The 22,196-nt window shown below is 33.8% G+C and overlaps 2 protein-coding genes across 3 annotated transcripts in view; one reads left to right on the forward strand and one right to left on the reverse strand.

Annotated features, from left to right (window-relative positions):
- The window catches only part of LOC118183789 (uncharacterized), a 193,401-nt gene that overhangs the window by 19,399 nt on the left and 151,806 nt on the right, over positions 1–22,196 (forward strand). The gene's annotated exons all lie outside the window — the stretch shown is intronic.
- Positions 11,807–22,196, reverse strand: part of LOC118183790 (aldo-keto reductase family 1 member A1-A-like) — a 65,628-nt gene continuing 55,238 nt past the window's right edge. Inside the window, exons 7-10 of the mRNA XM_035353393.2 lie at positions 22,108–22,192; positions 20,059–20,142; positions 17,638–17,729; positions 11,807–12,144 (exon numbers count right to left, since the gene is read on the reverse strand). Coding sequence (XP_035209284.1) covers positions 12,102–12,144; positions 17,638–17,729; positions 20,059–20,142; positions 22,108–22,192 — 304 coding nt within the window. The 3' untranslated portion in view covers positions 11,807–12,101. The remainder of the gene's footprint in view (positions 12,145–17,637; positions 17,730–20,058; positions 20,143–22,107; positions 22,193–22,196) is intronic.

The following is a 22,196-nucleotide window of genomic DNA, read 5'->3' on the forward strand; positions in this document are numbered from 1 at the left end:
AGCTGCAAAACTGTCTAGCTCTATATAGAGAAATTTAAAATGATCCGGTAAGAACTAGTAAGCAAAGTAAAATTACAGATTTTTTAAAGAGGGAAGAAAATGCTAGAGCATTAAATGAAGGAAAAAATTCTGAAAGCGATCTCATTCCACTGAAAAAACGTTCTCTGTGGATTATACTGAGTAATGACAACGAAGAAATTTATTAAACTACACTGAAGTGACAAAAGTCATGGGATACCTCCTAATATTTTGTCGGTCCTCCTTTTGCCCGCAACTCAACGTGGCATGGATTCAACAAGTCGTTGGAAGTCTCCTTCAGGAATATTGAGCCATGCTGCCTGTATAGACGTCCATAATTGTGAAAGTGTTGACGGTGCAGGGTTTTGGGCACGAACTGACCTCTCGATGATGTCCCATAAATGTTCGATGGGATTCATGTCGGGCGATCTAGGTGGCCAGATCATTCGCTGAAATTGTCCAGAATGTTCTTCTAACCAATCGCGAACAATTGTGGCCCGGTGACATGGCGCATTGTCATCCATAAAACGAGTACGTGAAGTCCATGAATGGCTGTAAGTGATCTCCAAGTAGCTGAAGGTATCCATTTCCAGTCAATGATCGGTTCAGTTGCACCAGAGGATCGAGTCCATGCCATGTAAAACAGCCCAGACCATTATGGAACCACCACCAGCTTGAACAGTGCCTTGTTGACAATTTGGGTCCATGGCTTCGTGGGGTCTGCGCCACACTCGAACCCTACCATCAGCTCTTACCAACTGAAATCGTGACTCATCTGACCAAGCCACGGTTTTCCATTTGTTTAGGGACCAACCGATATGCTCACGAGCCCACGAGAGTCGCTGCAGGCGATGTCGTGCTGTCAGTAAAAGTACTCGAGTCGGTCTTCTGCTGGCATAGCCCAAGGAAGACAAACTTCGCCGCACTATCCTATCGGACACGTCCCTCGTACGTCCCACATTGATTTCTGCTGTTATTTCACGCAGTGTTGCTTGTCTGTGAACATCGACAACTCTACGCAGACGTCGCTGGTCTCGGTCGTTAAGTGCAGGTGGTCGGCCACTGCGCTGTCCATGGTGGGATGTTATGCCTAAAATTAGATACTCTCGGCACACTCTTGACACTGTGGATCTCGGAATGTTGAATTCCCTAACGATATCCGAAATGGAATGATCCATGCGTCTAGCTCCAACTACCATTCCGCGTTCAAAGTCTGTTAATTCTCGTCGTGCTGCCATAATCACGTCAGAGCCTCTTCACATGAATAACTTGAACACAAATGAAAGCCCTGCCAAAGCACTTCGCATTTATACATTTTCTACGCGATACTACTGCCATCTGTATATTTGCATATTGCTATCCCATGACTTTTGTCATTTCAGTGTAAAGTTGCGTTAAATTAAAGTATGTAATATTTTTTGTTTTGTGTTGTGCATACATATATATTTTTAATAAAAGTTTAGTTGTTTATGTATAATTAAAAAAATATTTGTTTTTATTAAGTTATCGGAACGTAACTCCCCCTTTATATACTGGCTCTGGGTCTCATACAACACGGTTTCACACAATACGGCATTTTCTAGGAACCTATCTACAGTGTTATAAGAAGGTTACCCGTATATACATAAGTGAACAATTATATACATACAAAATATATACAACGAAATATATAAATAAATGAGCAATTAATTCCTCTGATAAATAAGGCTTGCTCTCCATAATAAACTGAAGTCAAGGCTTTTTTGATATAAAAAGGGAAATACGCGAAAGATAAGCGAAAAAAGCAATGCAAAGTGTAACAGAACCCCACATAGTAACCCTAAAAGACCCTACGTAGTATCGAGAAAAAGGATCAAAAAAGGGTTCGAAGGGATAATCAGAAATGCGAATGTTTATATCTCGTGGTAGTTAAAAGATCCCAGCTCTGTTTGTTTACATTGCGCTGCTTTTCCTCCTTTCCCCGCGACAGTTGACACCAAAGTTAGGCAGAATGGGATCAAACTGAAGGTAAGAATCCTAAGACTATGTTCAGTTCAAAAGTAATGGACACAATGCATCACTGGAGTGGTCCTTGGAAGATGGCATTTAGTGGTCCTTGGAAATGGTTCACCTTGAAATACACATATGCATTAGCCGTTCCTTAAGCTCACACTCCAGTGATGCATTGGTGGGGCGCCCGGCTGTGAGACGTTCGTAAGTAATGCATATATAGGTCTTGTCATAAGGAATGCATATAGGTGAATAAGGAATGCATATACAGAAGGGGCCATGTCTCGGCTGCGTATTAATATTACCTGTGATATAAATAGACTTCTGTTGATAGCTTGCTACAGATTATCACAATACTTTTGTTTGCCAGGATTTAAACACTACTATGTAATCGATAAATAATCTGAAGCCTCAACTATAATTTTCAGAGAGGATTTGGTGAAAGGTAGCCTGGTTCTGCAGTCGTGAAAGTCACTAGTATATTTATATGCACGAATATTCATAAAATCAAGAAATTGTAATTGTATCATTTATTTTGCGATCATGGGCAACTGAGTTTTACCGTTATGACGCCCTGATATAAGATCGCAAATTTTTAATAAATAATTACTGGTTTTACTTAATTATCTCGTTTAATTAATTAATTAATAAAGGATTAAACCAGCGATTACGTACTTACCTTCTAGCCAGATGATATTTAGGCTGCAGGGTAAGGACATGTTCGAAGCTAAAACTAATAGCTCTTAAATTCTGATCTTCATTAAATTCATCAGACAAAACGGAAGATCAGATCCCTTCAAAGCATCGAGAATTATTCCACGCTGCTCGACAGTTAATTAAAACGGCGTGGAAAGTTTTGCAGAAACTATTCCAAATGATCATCCACGATGATAAGTGCCGTAAAACTACGTCTAATGGACGGTTGTTTGCGAGTTTAATGAGCTTACACCATATACAGGGATTGAAGCAAGATATAATCAGTTCTTTCTGAAAAAATAAACATTATGTTTCGCAAACATTAGTTGCCTAACTCGAAGCAAAGTAAAATTAATCGCTAATTAGTTGTAAACTTTGCCGCCATGACGTACAAAACTCGTTAAATTTAGAATTATTCTTTTTCCCCCATTTTTTATACTATTGCTCTCAAACTAAACTGTATGTCATTTAACTTCACTGCTGAAATATTTTTTTAATGAAAAGATAGCGATTGTGAAGTGTAAAATCTTGAAAGAAAAACAGTGAGAGAATGGTTATGCCATGTAAACAAAGGAAATAGTTTGCTCTTATATTCTAAACTAAATGAAGGAAGTTCACCATTTATTCCAATAACTTATTCCAATTCAAATAATAATATGTAGGTTATTTAAAGCAATCATAATTAAAGTACAGCTTCAGTTATCCGAATCAATTTCGGAGTTCAAAAAAAAAATTCCCGTCTTAGTGACAATCAACGATTTCAGTCATTCAAGGGCGCAAACATACACTCTTAAACCTTATGTTACTGCTCAGAAAGGATGGAAGTTCTTCAAGAAAATTAATGCAGCAACAAACAAAGATTTAGAAGCTGTCGTTTTCAAATGAGTTTTGCAGTAACGTTCTATGGGAAACTCAATTTCGGGTATATATATTTAAAGAAATTAAATAATAAAGAATCTGCATGAATGCATGTATGTTTCTCGCACCTTGAAAAAACAACGGTAACCAGAGCTATCAAATTCCGAATAACCTAGTCCTCCACCCGAACATGGGCATCTGAAGGCCAAAATTTTGATTTTCGAATTTGTTTTATTGTATTATTTATTTAATATTTTGTAAAACTTCAACGAATTTTTGATTAAAAAGAACCCAACAATTTCAAAACGAAAAAAAAAAAAAAAAAAAATTATCTCCAGCGCGCGACACTGTGTATCGGAATTTCTAAAGATATGCTCTTTGAAATATTTGCGATATTGCTGTTGAATTGTATTTTATGGTTTAAGTGCGAAGAACATGATATTTAATAAATAAAAGTAACACAAAAAACGTTAAAAAATACCCTTTTGGGCGTAATATAAAATCTGAATGCTTTCAGAATTTTTTTTTAGTCCAAAGGGACTTTGTCCCGGAAGGACTATTGTTTTCGTTTTGGCATTTTGCGTCGAATCACTTTAAGCAGCGTATCAGTTTTCAAATTGTTGGCACCAAATGTTAGAGCCCTGCGTTATAATTTAAAGAAATTAAATAATGAAGAATCTATGTTTCTCGCACTGTGAAAAAACAACAGTACCTACAGACATCAAGTTTTGAATAATGTAGTCTAGTCGAATATGGGCATCTGGAAGCCAAAACTTGGAATTTGTTTTATTGTCTATCTCTTATTTTAATTTTTTATTATCAATCTCAACGACTTCAAAGCGAGCAATGGCAACACCGGACGAAAAAAAAAAGAACTTTTATCTCCAGCGCGGGAGACTGTGTATCCGAAATTCTAAAGATATGCTCATTTTAAAGTTATTTTGCGATATTGCTGTTGAATTGAACTTTATGGTTTAAGTGAGAAAGAATATGATATTTAATAAATAAAGGTAACACACAAAACGTTAAAAAAGTCCATTTGGGCGTAGTGTAAAATTTGAAAGCTTTCATATTTTCAAAGATGAAATACTAACCGAATAATAACTTCCGTTTTTAAGCTAAGAAACAAATCCTGAATGCAGTTTTCTCATTAAATCGTCAGTTAATACCTTTCGAATAACAGAAGTAGATGAAGGTTCTTATTGCTATCAACGATCGATTCTTATTAAATGTGAAATTTCCTCAGTAGTTCCACCATTATTTAAAGGTGAAGGTCTTTCAATCCAGCGCCATCTTTTATTGATAGATTTTCGTCTTCAATACATTTGTGCTGCTCAAAGATTATTGATTTTGACAACCCATAAAGTAGTATATGCAATATTTCTACAATTTCTGAAGCGGTCTTTCCTAAATTTATACAAAATTTAAATTAATTATGAGCATTTGCTCTTCCGTGCTTGGACAATTGAATTAAACTATACTTTAATTTCATAAAGGCACGAATAACAGAAACAATGCATTGTTTGTGCAACTATTTACACTTCAAACATTCTTGAAGGTTTTTTTTTTTTTTTTTTTTTTGACTTATTTAATTGCAGAATTATGACCACCAGTTAGCTTTTGCACACAATTTTATAATGAATTTTCTGTAGTCATTAAATTATAACAAATATTATCCTTCAGTTTTACCCCAAAACTTTTGTGTTTCTGTCTCCAACTGTAATTATTCCCGTATCGTTTGAAATTTAGATTTTTTATGAGCTCATTTGTATTTATATTTTTACAGACGAAAGATAATTGGCAAATATTCGTATTATTCTAAATTATATAAATATTCTTTTATTTCAGCAAAATTATCTTTATCCAACATTTTAAGCATTTTTATAAATAAACGCTAGTTGCGACATTCGTATTGTTCTAACTAAAATAAATAAACCTTTTACATAGAAAATAATATTTGCTTTGTCACATAAAGCATTAATTATCTTTTCATGCAATAACACACACATTAAGAATGAAAATTGTTCATATTCTCAGCAAAAGAAAGAGGTTTTGTTTTGAAACGTTTTGACATACCTTTCTTTAACGATTTAGTTGGAAATAAATATTTTTATAAATTATGTCAATATTTCGTGTATATTTCTTTTTATTCCATTGCCTTTTTTTATTGTATAATCGATTTTTATTGATTTAATATTACTACATGTTTATTGTAGAGTCGTTAGCTTAGTTTGAAGTAGGAGACGAGAAAAATTAACAATGCCCTCGCCTGAACTCGCATCTGGACCTTTCCATTACGCGCCGAGTGTGTTATCGTTGCACAACGAAAGCATGATGGAAGAAGGGAAACAATGCTTTACATATATATTGTCCCTTTCAAAGAACGACTGGGGATTAGGGGACCTAATCGCGAAATCCTGTTAATGATGAATTATCGTCCACGCTTTTTAGTTCGGGCGCCACTGCAGAATCATTATGTTGTTTTGAAGCGTAAAGGTAAAAAATGAGCAATGACCTCGCCAGGACTCGAGCCTGGACCTCTCGAATACGCCCCGAGTGTGTTACCGTTACGTTATGAAGACGTGCTGGAAGGAAAGTTTGGTTTGGTTTATGTGATTACGGCAAAGCCTTAAGAACTATCTGCCTAAGGGGAGGGATGCCTTGGCGGAGGACTTTTAAAGGGAAACTGGCTCGTATACACGTTACATATGGGAAAAATCACGAAAACGCCCATGCAGCCAGTCCGTTCGCGGGATTTTCAAACCTCGGACCAAACTACCAGTCTTCAGCGACTTTACCGCTCGACCGCTGGTGAGCCTACTTGAAAGAAAAGAGAAAATATCTTTTAGTTTTATTTGTAATATATCTTGTAATCTTTCTTGCATAATGTTTTCTCGTATATAAATAATTCTCTATTCAAGTGTTTTAATGGCTTATTATGTTATACTGCGTGCAGTTCTTTGTAGAATATTGTGAGAATTTCGTTGTTAGGAGCGGAAGCAAAATTCCAGTTGTTAAAATCTGTTAGGCTCTTATAACTTTTGGAATTTTTTTGCCAAAAATTGCAATGTTTTAGGTTTCAGAAATATTCTTGTAAGCCTTGCATCATTTGGAAAGGTTTTTCTAGATTATTCTTGCAATCCCATTCCCCTCCCGCTGCTTTTCTTGGCGAAGAGCTACATGGGCGGTTTCATGAAGCCGTGGATTCAATTTAGATAATTCAGAATTAGAGAACAGTTTGAATACAAATGCTCTAAATTATCAACCTTTCATCTGACAAAATTTTACTATTTTTTGCGCCTATTTGAAATTTGACGTTATGAATTCTCGATAGCAATTTATCTTGTATTTTTATAATCGAATGTACGACACTCGTTCATTTATTTAAAAAGATTAAAGTAACATATACTATATATATGTGATATCCAGTGAGTTACTTGTATACTACTCGTCTATTGTGTTGGTGTGCTGCGTTAACCATGTGACCAATTATTATCGGCCAGAAGGGTTCAAGCACACTCGTATATTACATTACATTACATTACATCACTACTCGTCTATATTTTTCTATATTCTTCTTCTCAAAATATAATAAATTATTTGCATTAATGGGTTATCCATTGGACTAGCAATAAAATTCTGCCTTCATCTGAATTGCTGCTTTGCTTAATCAATTATGACAAACACTCCAGGATGATCTGCCTAAAATACGTGACGTCTTCATGGACGGCTTTCTAAAAGAAATTTTCTTGTACTGATGTTACACATGAAAAAAACCGCGAAAAAGACCCACGCATCCATGTGGTCTGCCAGCAAGTTCACCCATACAAGTGACAAATGACGGAGAACATGGGCACTGTGCCTCTAGGTAGGTAGATAGGTTACGGAGGATTGGAACGCCTGGTGTCTAACAGAGGTAAACAGGCATGCCTCTAGCAGGGCAGTGGAAACTGCGCTTCTAGCAGGATAGTGGTAAATCAAATTCAGTTTAATTTAGTTTTATTCATTCAGCCACGTTTTACTTTACACCATCAACAGAACAGCTGGTCCATTGGGTTAGGTGCTCTTTAGCCTGTTGGATCCCATCGATGGAATAAACAAAAATGGGGAGCGTAGTACTGTGTACTCAGGAATATTGATTACATTTAGATTACTTAGTGCTGTGTCCACCGCGAATTGACCATGTTAAGTAAGGAATACTAAATGAAAGAACAGGACATGGAAAGAAAGTGCAATGACGACCACTTATCTTGAACATTGTAAGATTGCTGTTGCTTTCAAGGAGGTACTGTTATCGTCAAGTGCAATGTGTTCATAGTTGTAATGCGTGCTGACAGTTATACAATTAAATACATATTATAGTAAATACATTAAAAAAATAATGATACTGTAGATGATACATTACCAAGAGTTTTGCAGATTGGTAACATGTTACGTATCATTCGGCCACTATTGGGTCATCTTCTCTGGCTATTTAAAGAGCATCATCAAACGTGTAACAAAAACGTTTGATAGATCAGTAAATCTATTTGGTTTGCTAAATTCATTATTGCGTTATAACTTTCTTTCCATTTAATTTTAAGAAAATTTCATTATTCATGCTGCTAATGTAAGTTTTAGCTTATCAACTGTGCAGTATAAATAACGAAATAACAAGAAATAAGTAATATAGATAAAATGGAATAAGTTCACAGTTTTTTATGTATCAAGCATCTATGACAATGCGTTGTATTTTTTACCATGTGTGGTTTCCATAGTCTTTGTTAGTTACCTATTCTTCTTCTATTCCTTATTAATTTTCTCCTAATAATATTATATAAAACTTAAACATACATTTTTTTTTCCTTTTACTCCAACTGGGAAACAGAATAAAGTAATTTTGTCACACTATTTATCATAGTTTTGAATTCCAAAAATGAAAAATACTTTCGTCATTCTATTCCTCAGTGGCCTCTTTCAAAATTTGATCAGGATCCATCTGAAGATATTTAGAATTTCTCTCTATCTCTTTTTCTTTTCCCTTCTTTTAAAATCTTTCAGTTAGCTAGTACATACTTCTTTTATGATAATGTCATTTTTTACCGAAAAAAAAAAAAAAAAAAAAAAAAAAACACTTTTTGAACGAAATCGGACGGACAAAATAAAATAGTGATGATAATAATAACGAATAAAAAAAATCTAATGTCATTTTACCTTCTTACCTGCTGTATTCTATTCTGGGATAACTCGTGCAGAAAACGATTTATTTCCTGAATCGGGAGATGAATTGTAAGAGGAGGAAGAAAACGATATCGATTGAAGACTTTCTCAGATCTATCGATTGGAGGCAAAATAGGCGTGGCTCTGGGGCATAAAAGATACCGCTTATTTGCTTCTTTTCTAACTCCCACCCTCCGGTTTGCCACGTGAATACGAAATGAGATCAAATTCCTCCTCAGTTTACAACCCCCAAGAGAATAATTTCGGACTGACTGGTTTGGATGACGGGCATTACGCTGCACTTCTCAAAGGACAGTCTGGAATATATTAGCCTGTTTTTCTTATCCAATATGTAATCTGAAGATAAGAATGAACGGGAATCTAGAGAACTTTTCTTTTATAGCGTTTTTGTTCTTTATTTCCTTTGTTCATAACAAATAGAAGAAAGAAGGATATTCAGAATTTAACGTGAGACAAAAACGTTTCAAGAAGTTTGAATCTCTTTTGACTATACCAGGCTCACCAAAACGCAACCAGACAAATTTAAAAATCTGCATGAATTGAACCTGATTTCTCTCTTCTACAAAACAGCCCAATTCTGCAATTATATACTAATCCCAGGTTTGATCTATAACTAGAGTGCTGCTTGGAAGGCTCTTAATTGAAGTTGGTCTAGTACTTTCTGCAGTTAGACCTGTAATTTGCAAAAATGTAAAAGGCGATAATTTAATGTAGACTTCAGAAAAATCTGCGAACAAGGGGATGTGGACCCATTGCGAAAATTACGTCCGCTTAAAATTAATGGCCTACAGAAAATTCTGTCTTCGTACTTTTGCGTCAAGGACCCATCACTCCACAGTTGCAGTCTTTTGAGATGATAGATCTCTTTCAGATTGCTTAAAGTTCTACAGTAAAATATGCCTTGACAGTCGCACTTGAGGAAAGGAAAAACAACCATCATGTCGACAAGCAAATATATCAGCCTAAATCATAATTTCACCTCTGGCCTCTTTAGCTGTTTTGAGCTTCGGAAATTTGGGTTTTCCATTGCTATGCCTATTCGTTTCATTTGAAAGTATACGCCCCTTTTTTAAGGCTAAAATTCAAGTCTGAACAGTCGCCATCAAGGTTATTCAAACTAAATCACAGAGGTTTCTAGATTAAATAATTTTTAAAGAGAGTTAACAATCATTATGCGAGCACTGGTGTCGGTACTTAACAGAGAAGGGAATTACTACAAAGGGCATGGAAACCAGATTCGTTTAAGAATTTTTATCAACCTGGCATTTAGGAAGATGTATATGATATGTATCAACAAGCCTATATACGGAATACATATGCATTCATTTACACTCAGCGTACCTCTACAAGTTCTCAGGAATCAACATTGATAGCAATTTGTAAAATTGAAGAAACAATTTTATCATTACTTAGCCTTATACATATTATATATATTTTTCCTGGTATACATATCTTCTTTCTTATTCGAAGAACTTCTGAATGTTTTCAAATGTTGTACTTACACTTTCTCATTTTCTAAATTGTAATCAAAATAGCAACCTTTAATTAGAAATCTTTGCCGTAGAAAATAGAAATTATGTCGCAGATTCTTTGAGAATGGTTGTTTGTTACAGACTGTTTCTCCAAATTATTATTATAATTTATTTACAATAAAATATACGTCTTCCTATCTTCAAAACTTTGCATTCTATGGAATATCCTGTCTAAACGGAAATAATTATGAGCTTACAGATAGCAAAATCTTCCAAAAATTCTGCTCCGACTGAAATGAAAACCCAAATAATTGTATTAGTGTTTAAAATAATTTTTATTAGGTTACTAATAAGGGAAGTGAGAACTATTGGAATTTCATTTTACAACTGCGTTACAGAAACGTAGCCTTAAATAATTCTGCTTAGTTAGCTCGTTTCTTTTCCGGTAATCATATCTAACTCTGAATTATAATAAATGTTTAAAAAAATTTAGCCATTCGGGTGCCTGTAACTTCGTTTAGGATAAATTTACATTCCTTTCTTCAAATATACCTGTAAGAAATATTATCTTTCTTTCCTTTCTGAATATTAGGATGATTGTAAAATATATCTAAGACAGTCGTATGCGATATGATATATTCAAAAACAACATCTTGGAAAAAGTTACTGATACAAATTATTAAACAGAAATTATCGTGTTGCAGGTTTCGGGAGCTTAATGACAAAGTTCCTGGTAGAAAGAAGATTTTCGAATTTCTGTAAGAAGCTCGAGGAGTGTGTGTGATCGTCCGGAATAGATACAGTAATATTGAATAGATATATGAATAGTATTTTAATATCAATAACATTACACAACAATATTGATGCATGAGAACATGTATTATGCGACTTTATAATAACTTCATTTCTTATTTCTACAAAGTCAACTGAAAATAACGTTCGCGAATAAAACAGATTGGATTGTTTTAAAGTAAAGTAACTCAGTTTTTATAATTTGTACTTTTCTAAAGGCTTTGATAGTATTTTTTGATAGAATAATAATAAATTTAGCAATTTCAAGTTAAAGCATAGATCACTTTTTAACCCACAAATTCACTATTATTTCCCCCTTTACGTTTATAAAAAATAATGTAAAAATAATTGTCATTAAAAGAAAAAAGTAAAAACACATAGAAAACAATTTCAAAAATAAGCCGAACGTTTATTAATGTACTAAACATTAATTAATAATTGATTTTCTGTCTTTATTTTCTAATTAAATAATGAATAAAAAGAAAGAAATGTAAGGAAGTAAGCGTGTACATTATTATGTGTTATATAATAAAACGCTAAAGTTATTAATGACTCTAAAATGAAGGCATTACAGTATCAAACTTATTAATTAAAATTAAAGACACATCCTTTCTGTTTCCACTCATGGCAACATTTCTTGCTGCTTTAAATACACAGGACGAACCTAAAATTGATTCTCTTAAATTTGCTTTCTCAAATTTGAAAAATTTCAAAATATCGTTCCCTCAAATGTGCATAAAATTTATAAATAACAAGAAGACTTTATTTAATACATTTTTATTTATTATTACATCTAAATTGTAAGTTTAACTACTTACAATTCGTGAATTGTTAAGCTTAAGAACTTATAATTGTAACAATACTTCGAAAGTGACAAAACAAAAGGAGATATGAAATATAAGACATTAAAAAAGCATAGATATTTTCCATATTGTTTTCAGCTATTGCGATTATCTGTGCAATATGTCACATAAAGTACAAAATCATATTTGCATTTGCAGTGTTTATGACGTTCAGCAAGAGTTCCTAATGAAATTTAAAAGCATTTTCTTGACATCAGTAAGGTATTTTGAAAGGAAATTCCGGATGATCTTGCATTCTGAAAAATAAATGAAAAAATTAAAAAATACTTTTCGTAATTCAAAAATTTAATCATAAGTGATGTTTACTTAGCTTTCTGTCATTGTAATAGTTTTAATAACGCGTATTAAACTGATTTCTGAAATTAGTTTTAATTAAGGAATTTTCATTCACGGGAACGTTTTTTTACTCGCGTATATGAGTATCTGATCTGTTTATTTTAAATATTCATTTTACGACAACAAATTTGTACTTGACAAGTGAAGTTCTCATTTAGACTATTTTCCCCTGGAATCTAAATCTGAAAAGAATTAAACATCAAGAATATATCTAGCAGACAATTTTTCTCTTCAGATATGTCATGCTGCTTAATTGGTTTTGGAGTCATGCGGAAATCGAACTCTAAAATAAATATATCACCTGTAAAATCACTACACACATCTTCAAGAATCATATGCAAATTTCAGGAAGTAACCAGATAACACCGATGGTACGTCACAATAACGATAGTGTAAGATAGTGATATATAAAGAATACAGGCAAAGAAGTAAAATTGTTCGCAGGCGCTTTATAAGCATTTCAATGCAATAACCGAATAGTTATGACACAAAGGACGCATTTGGATGATTTTTTACGTGGTAGAATTATTGGCCGTCTAGAATGTGGGCGTACCGAACTGAAAGTATCAGACGAACTTGGAATTACCCAGAGTGTCATCTCCAGGCTTTGGCAACGATTCCAAGATGATAGTAATGTGAGTAGACGTTACAGCACAAGTCGCCCCAGAGTTACAACGCCGAATGAGGACCGGTATTTGGCAGTTACTGCCAAAAGAAACAGGCGGAGCCCAGCCTCAGACCTGTCTCGTCAGCTGTCTTCAGCCACTGGTACGACAATTTGAAGGCAGACCGTGTACAGACGCTTAGGGCAGATTGGTCTATATGCTCGTAGACCTGTCAGATGCGTTCCGCTTACTGCAACTCACTGTCGCCTGCGGTTAGCCTGGAGTAGAGAGCATGCATTGTGGACACCGCAACACTGGGCTTCTCTGATGTTTTCCGACGAGTCCAGGTTTAGCTTGCAGTCTGATTCTCGTTGGACTGGAGGTAACTTGACTGGACTAACTTTTCTTGGTTACCACCAAGAAAACATCATTGAACAAAATCTTATTTGCATTTGCAGTGTTTATAACGTTCAGCAAGAGTTCCTAATGAAATTTAAAAGCATTTTCTTGACATCAGTAACGTATTTTGAAAGGAAATTCCGGTGGTGCAGGAGTTACGGTGGTACAGGAGTGCTCGTTTGGGGTGGAATTATTCTGGGTTCCAGAACTGACCTGCGTGTTCAAATTGGAACCATGACAAGCCAAATCTATCGGGACTTCATTCTGGAACAACATGTACGTTTGTTTCGGGGCGCCATGGGTGCACAATTTGTGTTTATGGATGACAACGCCCGTCCTAACCGTGCAAACATTGTAAGCGAATGCCTTCAATCGGAGGATATCACCCGTATGGACTGGCCAGCATTCTCACGGTACTTGAATTCAGTAGAGTCCGTGTGGGACATGCTTGGCCGACGAGTTGCAGCCCGTCAACCTCCTCCTACATGTGTACCGGAACTTCGGAGAGTATTGCTTTTTGAGTGGTGTAATATCCTGCAAGATCAGATCGACAATTTGATACTCAGCATGCCTAGGCGTTGTACGGACTATATTGCATCGTCTGGGAGACATATGATGTATTAACAATCATACCAACGATGTAATATTGTTTTTTTGTAAATAGGTTTTTTTTTTTTTTTTTTTTTTTTTTTTTGTAATTTGCTCCAGGGAGAAAAAATCGCTAATTTTGTAATAATATCAAACACGTAGCATCTTTTTTTTCTCTTTACCTTTTCTTTAATAAATAAGCTTTACAAATACGTCAAAGTAGTTTTGCTTCTAACTCTTCCTTTGCCTGATTTTGCATTACCCTTAATTTATGGACATGAGTGTAGTTTAAAGGCTTTTCTTTTATAAAAATGCATAACTTTTAGTAGCACGAGACTGCTGGTTTGTTGATTAATCTATAATTATCGTTTCTGTTGATAAAAAATAGATTATATATTTTACTTATATCAGTGGTATAAGGCATTTTCTCCCTTTTTGCATGTCTTCGGGATGTACCGATAGCACTCTCGGCGCGTATTCGAGAGGTCCAGGTTCGAGCTTGGCGAGAGCATTGCACATTTTTCACATCTTTCATATGAAAAATATCTAATGTTTCTTCAGTGGTACTCAAAGTAAAAGGTGGAGGATGATGATTTTTCACCACCAGGATTTGGCGATTGGATCCCCTAATCCTCAGTCGCCCTTTAAAAGGGGAGTGCATAACGTATTTACTCCCTCCTTTCTGCATGACTTCGTGGTGTAACGGTAGCACACTCGACGCGTATTCGAGGGGTACAGGCTTGAGTCCCAGTGGTGGCATTGTTTATTTTTCACTGTCTCCTGCTTCAAAAAAGTCCTAATGTTTGTATCATAAGTTCTATAAAATTAAGCGTATGATTAAGTCACAAGAGTTTCAACTTATGAAGCCAAAACTGTCTTTTTCCTGTCATATTCTGATATCTGAAGAAGATAATGAATGTATAGTGATAAATAATAAAAAAATATGCTGGCTTTGTATAACAAATATTTCATTAGAATATGGAGGAAAGCATAAAATTAAAATGGCAGGATAAACCTAGCAGTTTTTGTTTATTTATTTATATTGCTGCAAACAGAATGATACTAACACTGTCAGTTTTAATGAATACAATGCAGTGTAGAAGTTTTCCGGGTGGTCAGAGTAAAAAACAAAAGTGTCAAACTTTATCCGTGGACCTGCGAGCTTTCATGCTTAATAGTTGTCAAAGATAGTAATCGCGAGCATTTATAAAAATGCTGATACCACATTTCGAGCGTTTCACCGCCTAAATCTGATATTTGTAAAATCTAGGGTATTCTGAGAAACCAGTTTTAAAGAAGCGTTTAATTTTCTAATTCTTCATGAGATATAGGTTATGTATCCATATACGTATTCATAGGTCACAGAAAAAAAAATCGGAAGTATACTAGTAATAACAGATAAAAAATGAATTTTTGGATTCTATTGAATAAAAAAACAAAAATAGGCTTTCTTAGGTTCAAAAGGGTTAACGCATAGCATATACTCGCCTAACTGTTAAGGAAAACTAAATTAGTTATATCTCAGGCAATAATTTTATCGCGGTGCGAATTTTGGGAATTTTCGGAGATTTCGCGAATATTATTCGAATGTTGAATAAACCTTCGGAGTTTTCTTCATATATTTTAATATCCATTAAAATTATTAAAACTTTTTTTTATATTTAAATAATTTTAATGGTACTGTCCTTTAGAATTTTGACAAAAGTGTACAGCAGAAAAATCCTATTCAAAAGTCCAACTCTAAATTTTGAATTAATTTAAGTTTTTCTGATTTTTTGGGATAGATGAAAAAGCCATTTCTGGAAATTACTTAAGTGAAACGGCGGAGATGAGATAGTGGTTAGTGATGTTGATTACCATACAGAAAGGCCTGGGTTTGAATCCCGGATAAGGCATGGGTGTTTGCAAATGTATAGTGTCTGTGTTTCATAGCGGCACTCAAAATATACGGAAGGGTGAAAGCCCTCTTGAGTGGTTTGTTGGTGGGAGAAGAGGGGAGAGAGACTCTTGGACCCGTCCTCCGATGTGCTCTAAGTTAATATCGCAGCGGAACTGGGCAAAGTCGTACTGACACTTATATGGTGTTTAAGAGTCATGCTAACGACTGATACAGTCTTACATCATTTCCACAATAAAATTCGTAGCCTTGTTCTGATGACGTCAGACAAGTGAGATTAGCCATAACAACGTTAAAGACACCCTTCTCTGTTTGTCAGTCCCGAGCAAAAACTTCCTAAGACACACTGCTCTTTTTTAAAAACATGCTACTTAACGAAGAAACCCGATGCAGTGTTAAGCTTTGGCATGCACTTTCCTATTTCCGTCTTTATTCAGTTCATCATATAAATGTTCAGCTCTCTTACAGAGAAGGCTTAACAAAACTTTTTTTTATTAACCCGAAACGGTGGTTAGCCCAACTCGAAACGGGATTTGGCGACTTATCACTTGGAATTTTTGAATCACTTTTCAAATTCTCGTCACGAACCCTGTGTTACTTTTAAAGAAATTAAATAACGAAGTACCTGCATGAACATATAGATTTTTCTCGCATTATGAAGTAACGACGACCATCAATTTTTAAATAATGTAGACTTCCACTCAAACTTGTGCACCTCGAAGCCCGAATTTTGAATTTTGAATTTTATATTTCATATTATGAAAACTTAATGAATTATGAACAAACTCAACGATTTGAAAGCAAACAGTAGCAAAACTGTGCGGATTAAAACAAAATATTGTTATAGCCATCGCACGAGACTGTTTATCGGAAGTAGTGTTCGGTTAGAAAGAAGAAAACTCTGCATTTTGATGCATTGTTGTGAGGGCTTTAACATCGAGTCCCGGAGCAGTATTGATTATTAGAAATTTTAAATCTCATGTTTTGCGATTCAAAGCTATGTTTGACTTCTTTAATGAATGAATTTTCAAACATATCAATATCAATTAGAAAACTCAGAGAATTAGAAAAATTGTGTTACCACTGCCTGAAATGTAATATTTTTATCTTCTTCGCACCAGTGTGTTCTCATTTGGCAAAGTGTAAGACACTTAGTTCTTCTTTTAAATTTAACCTGTCTATCGATTAATAAATTAAAAAATTCAAAAGTAATAAATACAGATCTTCATCTCTATCATTATCAGTTTCTAGTAGGAGCTGTGAAAGAAGACTAACCGGACTCATTAAAATCATTATATATTATTTCTTTAGATAAAACTTTAAAAATAACAACATTATGCTGCTTGTATTACCTCAACAGCCGTTGGCTAAAGCACTAAATATATTTCTCACATTATGGAATGCGAATTAAAAGTCCATTAAAATTCCTTTTTCCTTCTATTCGTCTAAAATGATATCGAAAGAGACAGATAGAAACCTAAGATATTTTAATCTAAAAATGTGGTTTGACTATTACTATTTATTTTGCGAACTTAACGTTTATTTTTTTACTTCATCACTTTAGTATCTTTATCTTTTTTATATCTCTTTAGTGCTGTTCTTTGGAGAACGACTTATTCAGTTTTATCAAGTCCTTTTCCGTGGGTTGTTGAGGTAATAGTAACAGCAAAGTGTTGCTATTACCTGAACATGGAATACTGGAATCATAATAACAACATGGAACATGGAATAATAGACTAATATACTCATGGAGAATAAAAAATAAATAAATAAAATATCGTAAATATGGAGTGGAAATCTGTGATCATATTATTATGATACTCATATGAACTGATTTTCTCGTACAAGAATAACTTACATTAATTCACATAAAATCAAATCAAATGAAGAGACAAATTACTCACCCTTTGTAAGTTTCGAAAGTAAAATAACGTCTGTTTTTAGCCATGGATTTTAAAATGTTCATATCCTCTTCAGACAGGCAGAAATCAAATATCTGAAACAAAGGTTACTTGATTCAGCAGTCAAAACTTTATTATAAACAACAGTAAAAATTTCGATGCATATACAGTAGTACCCATCTCATAGTAAAAAAAAAAATATGTCTCAGTTACTGTATCAAATTTCAAACATATTTTTTTGCTGTTCATCCCAAGTTAATTGAACATTTTTTACTTCCATAAATAATCGAGTGACATTTACTTCTCGTAGTGATTTGCTTTCAAATCATTATTATTAACCTAAAAAAATTCAGTTCTGATGTCGAAGTGCATTAACTTAACTTTTTAAGTCTTTAGAAGAAACTGCTTGCCGCGGCTATAATTTTCCCTACATAATCAAAACTAACTTACATATTCCTTTTAAATTCGAAGAGACTAACTGGTGATGAACACGCATCTATAATCAACATGGTTATTGCTAATAATAAGCAAAATAAATCTGAATAAAAATGTAGATGGCTCTGTTAAATTCTTAAACTAATTTGTCAGGGCTTGAAGCTTGTCATTTTTCAGCCTTCTGAATTTATAGATTAAACATTAGACACACCAAATTTCTCATTATTTATGCATTAACCTTGTCGCAGCAAGAAATTTAAATGTGAACAGGCTTGCATTTGCGAACATAAACGATGAAGGAACACAATTTGTTCGAAGTTAACAACTGCATTCTTTAATGTTGCCATCCATCGTCAACTCCCAACCGTTGTTAACGCCCATCTAACGACTAAACAAATGTAGAGTGAACCCTTGCCGAACGCAGGGTTATGTCAATAACACATTGCGTGTACGTAAGACAAAATCGCATTTCGCAAGGTTAGCTTTATATGAAAAAAAAGGGGATAAATTAAATTCGGATTAAGAAAATATATAGAATTTATACAAACTTATATATTATTGTAATCAAAAGGGGGAAATGAAGCAAATGTTAGTTGAAAGTATTTCTATTATCGCTTAATAAATAGGTACACAGCAGACAGTTCTACATCTCCCGTTCTACTGGGTCAAATGGCGAAATTTAAATTGCGTTTTTCATGTCTCGAAAACGCGAGATTAGGACATATATTAGATTTATATATAACAATGCTCTAAGACAGGTATTTTGACACAAAATCAGACTACACAAAAGTAAAATAGTTTCGTACAATTACGTATCGCTTGGGATTACAAAATCGACAGTCAGTCTCGAACATAGCTCATTAGCAAGTCGTCATTTCGTAAAGCAATTAGATCGATGCCAAGTTTTCATTTTTCCTTCCAGGAGAGGATATTTTTTTTATCGTTCCTTTTTTATGTAGCAGATCGATTGCGTTAACGTCATTTTATGAAAGACTCATTCTATAATAAACTTATTACGTTTGTTCTTTTAAAAAAGTATATACCTATTTTTTATGTGTGTGTGCGTGAAATAAAAAAAATTCGAAGGATTTCGAAGAGAAATATGTAAATTATATTATTTAAATATTATCAAAGCGGTATTTAATTAATACCATCCTCAATTCAAACACATTTGAGATAACAGGCTGCTATAATTTCTAAGTTTTGGATAAACTAAAATTCAAAACTTATATTTATTCCATTATGCAAACCACAACAGAGAAAATATTCTAATGAAGCTAACTTTTCTAATTCATATTAGTTAGAAAGTGTGTAGCAAGCAGATCTATATCGTATGTTGTATAAATTTATTCAAATATCTAAGCCCCGAGCTCAAATAACATAGTATAAAATTCAATTTATAGAAATTTTTAAAGACCTTATTAAGAACATTTGAATTCAGTCGGTAAAATTAAAATAACTTATTAAATGACTTGATCTCTTCTGTAGATGTACTGGTTATTTCCAGCTGATTTTAGACAGACTGGTTTATTTAGTTACGGTAAAGTTCAGAAAAGCTACCTAAGAGAAGGAATGGTTTCGTGGAAGACTTTCTAAGAGAAACTAGCTCATATTCATTTAACACGAGCAAATCATGAAAACTGCCATGCATCCGGCGTTTCGCTGAGATCTGAACCCGGATCCAATTACCAGTGTTTAGTGGTCTTACCGCTCATCGACAGATGGGCTTGATTACAGAAAGGGATCGTATCGTGGATATGCATAAAACTCCTTTGAAAAAAATGTTAATTTAAGATGTATAACTTTTATTTTTCCAGTTAGCAACATTTGGCTTTAAGCTATCAATTTGCTCTGTAAATTAGTTTATTCTAAATTTCACACAAACGTAGGTTGTTTTCATAAATGTCGGATTGCAATATAGGTACTGGCAATAATTTATACATATTTATCTCAGTAATGTAAATGAGAATAAAAAATAGGTTTACTTGCCTGAATATTTTCTTTAAGTCTTTTTGGATTGGAACTTTTGGGAATGACAATTATTCCTCTTTGTACCAGATAACGAAGTAAAATCTGTAAAAAACAAGTTATTAATCTGATTCTAGAGCAACAAAAATGCTATAAAAATAACTAGCAGTTACATATGAAGTGCATAAATTCCTTTTAAATATAAAAGTTCATTAATTTTTTAAGCAAATTTGAAATACAGAATAACTAGCAGTAACATATGAAGTGCATAAATTCTTTTAAGTATAAAAATTCAATAATTTTTAAAGCAAATTTGAATTTATTACATTGAATGGCATAAGTTTACAACCGAATTACTCAATGAAGGGTTTTAGCTGAATAGTGAAAGGTTATATATAGTTTATAGCTGAATTTCTTAAGTCGAAAATAATTCATTGTTTAAATATAAGATATGTATGAACACTTTATGCAGTCCTTGTTTTAATTCATTAATTCAATTGGATGTTCTTAAAATTTCAATTTAGAAGGCCGAGGTTCGTGCAGGTTTTATATCTGTGTATGTGTTCTAATTTACAACAAACTACGCCCTCTGCTTCGTGAATATAAAACTAGAAAATTTATTGTTTTTATGTTTCAAGGTAATAAATAATCTAACAACTCGATAACATTTATTGAACAGCACTGCTCTGCCTAGAAATCAATCGTTATAATATGGCTTAAAACTATATCAAATGCTTTGCCTTAATTGCTGTAAGTTGTTATATTTCATATTGCTGCCATTTTGAGCTCAAAAGATTCCATTTATTTCGGAGCTTTTGACAGTTTCAAACAGAATTCATGGACAGTAAAATTCCCTGCGATTTTACGAGTATAAAGAAAATAACGAGTTAAAATTTTAAAAAACTGACAGTTAAGGTTATTGAAGTCTTACAGATGCTGATGTTTCTGAGTGCTGGAAAAGGTAAAATGTGCAATGCCCTTGCCGAGACTCGACTATGGACCTTTCGAAGACGCGCCGAGTGTGCTACCGTTACACCCCGAAGGCATACCGGAAGGAGGGAGAAATTACTTTATATGCTCCCCCATTTAAAGAGCGACTGGGGCTTAGGGGTACCAGTTGATAAATTATTGTTCACAACCTTTTAGTTCAGGTGCCGTTGTAGAATCATTAGGTTGTTGTTGTTTTTTTATGCTGGAGAAAGGAAAATTGTGTATTGCCGTCTCCGGGACTCAAACCTGTACCTCTCGAATGCGCGCCGAATGTGCTACCATTACACCACGAAGGCATGCTGGAAGTAGGGAGAAAATACTTTATAATGCAGCTTAAAATCCATTACAAATCTCCATTAAAAATTTCCAAGAAAATTGCTTTGTTCACTTTAAAGGATGATTAATAGGTTACCAAGTTCAGTTTTATATAAGCTGTTATGAAAAACTCAGTCAATAACAAAAAAATTCGAAATATATAATGAAAAAAAATTTCTTTTGGAAAGAAACGAAAAAAAGGTGAATGCCAATAGAAATACAACTATGAAAAGACGATCAGCTATGGCTACAAATATCCAAAAACAAGCATTTAAAAATAAATAAGCCTTATCTTTATCCACTGCTCTAAAACCCTGTATCCTACTTCATTTTCTTCACAACAATGATAAATGGACAGTCTTCTTACAAAGAAAAAAACTACTTAGTTTTGGTGAGGAGCCAGAAATAACTAAAACTCTGTTGCAAATAGATTTTCAGTAATTTTTCTCATTGTTGTTCTTTGAAGTTTCTGTTTTTCAATCTGTTTTTCTGTTACATGTTTCTTTTTTTCAATAAATTGGGAAATATGTAAAGTAATAAAAAATTTCGTAAGATTTTACAATGTCTGTGAGCACAGTGGGAAGATAAAAAATTTTACTTATGCGTTTTTAAGTGGTTGCATATTTATTTGAGTTACAATGTAACACGTAAAATTACTTAGTGGAATTTTTTCTGTCTTACTTTATGTAGAATGGTAAATGAAGTTATAAATTTTGATTTGCGAGATGCTGAACAAAATAAAAGCAGCAAAAACTCAGATCTTACCTGTGCCGGGGATTTTCCATGTTTTTCACAAATCGGTTTGAGTTTCGGATCATCCAGTAGTCTGAGTTCTTTTGTTTCTCCTTTCCTGG

The sequence above is a fragment of the Stegodyphus dumicola genome, chromosome 9 (genome assembly GCF_044657685.1).
Source record: "Stegodyphus dumicola isolate Sdum_Otavi_A_Nest chromosome 9, ASM4465768v1".
NCBI classification, from domain to species: Eukaryota; Metazoa; Arthropoda; class Arachnida; order Araneae; family Eresidae; genus Stegodyphus; species Stegodyphus dumicola.